Genomic DNA, 4,284 nt, shown 5'->3' on the forward strand with positions numbered 1-4,284 from the left:
ACCACCATGGTTTTGCTCATGCTGTTCCCTCCACCCAGAGCATCATCTCCCTCCTGCTAATCTCTCCCTCATCACATCTTCTGAGACTCAAATAAATGGTGGTGGTGGTGCAATCAGGGCAGGCTTCCCAGAGGAAGAGAGCCCTGGATACCCCACTCCTCAGCTCCCTTAGCCCTCCCTCATCTCTTTCATTCTAACCCCATGGGAGGTGCATGGGTGGTGAATAGGAATAGGGTTGGGTCCCCAGAGCCAGGAACAGTGCCTGGTATACAGTTGATGCTCAATTAATGCTTGTTGCATAAATAAAATGAGTGACTCCATGAAGGAACCAGGTAGCATTTGCCATTCACAGCCTCAGGATCCTGCCAGGACCTTGCGAGTGGATTAAAATGTTGGGGAGCAGCGGGACTCCACATGGATAAGTAAATGAAGGGGGCAGAAATAAGGCCCATGCATCATACAGGGTGGTCTGCTATGTGTTGGTGCTGGGTGTATACACAAGAGCTTGCATTTGCCTGTACTTGCTTGGATATTCGCAGCAGTAGTTGGCTCATCTTACCAGAGCAGGCAGGTGCCTGCCTGTACATGGATATGAGTGTGCATGTGTGCAGGGTATGTGCACTATTTCAGTGCAGGTGGGAGTCTGCACATGTGTGTCTGGGAGTGGGGTGTCACTGCATCAGAGACACACTGGTGTGTGTGAGCTTGTGGGTGATATGTTACGTGGAAAACACACATACTGATGTTTGCACGTGTACATGGATGCAGTTCTGTGGCAGCTGTATTTGTTTATCTGCATACATGTATGCACTTGTGTGCAATGAAATACTCAAATGTGTATTTACTTGTAGGCATCATCATCCACTTGTTGAAAGGGGGTGGTTTGAATGTCCAGGCAAGTGTTGTCATGTGCGTACACACATGGCTTTGACATATGCTTATATGAATATATGTGTGCTTCATGGGGTTTGGAACCTTAACAGATATTTATGGGTACATGTCTGAGCGTTAGGACATGAGTGAATCTCTTTTTTTGAGATAGAGTCTCACTCTGTTGCCCAGGCTGGAGTACAGTGGCAGGATCTCAGCTCACTGCAACCTCCACCTCCCATATTCAAGTGATTCTCCTTCCTCAGCCTCCCAGGTGCACGCCACTAAGCCTGGCTAATTTTTTGTATTTTTTTTAGTAGAGACAGAGTTTTACCATGTTGGCCAAGCTGGTCTTGAACTCCTGACCTCAAGTGATCTGCCCACCTTGGCCTCCCAAAGTCAAAGTGATGAGATTACAGGCCTGAGCCACTGCGCTCAGCTGGACATGAATGGATCTTTATGTGACATGTATATTGTGAACATTCATCAGACACACGTGGAGACATCTATATGCGTGCTGGCAGACACACACACACTCACACGTGTGTTGCCAGGACTATATCTGTAGTGGCAGACTGTGTCCTATATACATGTACATGCTTGTGTTCACACAGGCGTTTGAGTACACACGTGTCCCTATGGAGTGCGCCTTCCCAGGCACATGGTCTGCGCGGAGCCTTCGTGCATCCTAAGCGTTTGTGTCCACACAGGAACAAGTCTGGGTATGAATGTGTGTAGGGATTGGCAAACGCCTGTGGGTCCCCGGTGGAGGGGAGGCGGGGCAGGTATTTCCTCAACTCAGCTCACGCAACACATCAACCCATCTCAGCCTAGCTTTACTCCTGCCAAGCCCACCCCAACACTCCCATCTCTCCTGCTCAACCATCCCAGCCCCTCCTCTCTCTGGGCACCGTCCCACCTCTTCCTGGGAGACTGGCCTCACCCAGCACTTCTTCTTCTCCCCACCCCTCCCTGCCTCCTACTCCTCCTCACTCCAACCTCACACCTCGCTTTACACCTCAGGGCCTTAACTTCCACCCCTGTCAACCTCTTCCCCAGCCTTGCCCCTCCCAGCAATTTCTCTCCACTCAGCCGGGTCCCTCTCTATAAGGTCCACAGAATCCAGCACAGTCCTCCCCCTACGTCTCAGTTTCTGGAAGCCTCATCCCTCTTGCCTCCTGCTGCCCCCCCTTAATGCCACCCCCGCAGCCGAGCCTCCTGTTTGCGTCAGAGTTAAGGGTGAGATCCCCGCCCCCCTCACTCCACTAGGCAAACCTTCCAGAGAAGCCCAACTTGAAGGATGTGAGGCGGGGTTGGGCGGAATGCTGGGGGGAGAAGAGAGAGGACAGAGGAGTCAGCCAGGAACACCCGCGTCGGAACCTCCTCCAGTGCTGCCCCTAAGAGCCCGGCTACTTAGGGCAGGGGCAGAGGTCAGTAGGGGGTCTGGACATTCAACTTCTCCCATTCCGTCCTCAGGCCTAGGCGGTGGAGGCCACCTAGGGGTCTCCTTCACTTCCCTACTCCCTTAACTCCATAAGCCTGGAGGCTAGGGGCTGGAGGAGTTGACCTTTGACTCTAGGGACCCTTCTTCCACCACCCCCAGCCCCGTCCAGCAGAAACGAGCTTAGAGAAAGGAGGCCCCTGTCCCTTTAAGAACACCCGCGTCCACGCCGGCCCATCCCGGCCTGATTTGCACTCGGAAGCCGCCGCGGCGGGGAGCGGGCGGGCGGGGCAGGGTTTGTGAATGAAGTGGCCGAGGGGGAGGGGAGGAAGGAGGAGGGGCGGCGGGGGCGGTTCCCGGATCCCAGGCCTGCCCACCCTGGGTCCAGGCAGCAGGAGTTCGGCACACACACGCTTCCTGTCGCTCGAGGTCTCCCGAAGCCTGCCGTCTCAGGCTTGGCCGACACACCCCTTCCCCCACCCCAGCCTTCTTGAAGTAGGTGGGAGTGATGGGGGGACCCCAGTCCTTAAGAACCAGGGGTTCAGAACTCTATAGGCGTTGAACGGCGGTCCACCTCCACCCTTGCCGCCTAAGGTCTCCCAGAGCTTGAGTTCTCAAATGGGAGTGCCCAGAACGCCTGGGTTCGGGTGGGCTGGCTTCTCCCCAACCCCAGAGCCATAAAGGTGTGGGGTAGGGGGTCATGCCCCTCCCACGTCTCCCTCCCTCCCCCAACCCCAACGCATAGCGTGGGCCTGGGCGTGGGCTTCTGTGCAGATGGCGTTCTGGCCCCAAAATAGCTCCCCCCGCCACCCCACGTCTCCCTCCCTCCCCCAACCCCAACGCATAGCGTGGGCCTGGGCGTGGGCTTCTGTGCAGATGGCGTTCTGGCCCCAAAATAGCTCCCCCCGCCACCCCACGTCTCCCTCCCTCCCCCAACCCCAACGCATAGCGTGGGCCTGGGCGTGGGCTTCTGTGCAGATGGCGTTCTGGCCCCAAAATAGCTCCCCCCGCCACCCCACGTCTCCCTCCCTCCCTCTCTCCAGCGCAAAGTGGGTGAGGTGAGGATGGGCCGGGAGGGGGACCAGGGGACATTGCTCTTCCAAGAAGTAGGCTCCCTGCCAAGAAGGCCCTGAAACGTGTTTGGGAGAACCGGAGGGGGCAGGGAGCGGGAAGACCTTCTGGCCATTCCTCCAACCCCCTCACTCGGGAGACCAAAGAGTTAACTGGAAAAGCGCCCCCAGACCCCCAGTCACAGCCCTCTCTGGACGTTGGGAGGGGTCTCCTGTCTCCACACTCCCCCCCACTCCAGTCCTCTTTACACCCAGGGCTGGGAGAGTCCTAGAACTCGTGGATGTCCTGATGGCCAAGCCCCTCTACCCACATCTTACATCCCCATGGCTTGGAGAACCCTCCCGCCGCACTCTCCTTCGAATTTCCAGCCGGGTCCGCGTCCATGAGGACCCGCAACCCAGCCCACAACACCAGACCCCTTCCAAGTACCCCTGCAGGCTTCAATCAAACTACCCAGCCCAGATTCTTCCTCACTGACCCTCTAAAAACCCGGTCTACACAGACGCCCCAGTCTAGATCGTTTCCAGGTAGAACCCCGGATCCCCGTCCACGTCCACACGGGCCTCCGCGTTCAGCCGCAACCACACGACCCCTCCAGCAGCGGCCACCAGGACCCCTGAGAGCCCTGCCGTGTCTACACGGATCACCCCTTCCGGGGCCCTGCTGAGTCGACAAAGGCTACCCCTCTCAAAAGTCCAGCCGCCTGGACTTGGGCCACCCCCCAGGATCCCCCTAGGAGCTGCATCCATGCGGACCCCGAGCCCAGCCCTCGTCCAAACGGGTACCCCGACCCCCAGCCTCGCCTCCTACCTCCAACGCACAGCAGAGACATGTCTCCGAGCTCGCAGGCGGGCCGGAGGCGGCCGGGCCGGCTCTGTCGGGTCGGGTTCAGCGGCCGCTGG

General features: G+C 57.7%; 1 protein-coding gene across 1 annotated transcript in view; it reads right to left on the reverse strand.

Annotated features, from left to right (window-relative positions):
- The window catches only part of UNC13A (unc-13 homolog A (C. elegans)), a 91,637-nt gene extending 87,871 nt beyond the window's left edge, over positions 1–3,766 (reverse strand). Inside the window, exons 1-2 of the mRNA XM_011925908.1 lie at positions 3,700–3,766; positions 2,132–2,195 (exon numbers count right to left, since the gene is read on the reverse strand). Of these exons, the coding sequence (XP_011781298.1) occupies positions 2,132–2,195; positions 3,700–3,766 (131 nt within the window). The remainder of the gene's footprint in view (positions 1–2,131; positions 2,196–3,699) is intronic.
- Positions 3,767–4,284: the final 518 nt, after the last annotated feature.

Source organism: Colobus angolensis, unplaced genomic scaffold, assembly GCF_000951035.1.
Source record: "Colobus angolensis palliatus isolate OR3802 unplaced genomic scaffold, Cang.pa_1.0 Scaffold66, whole genome shotgun sequence".
Lineage (NCBI taxonomy): Eukaryota > Metazoa > Chordata > Mammalia > Primates > Cercopithecidae > Colobus > Colobus angolensis.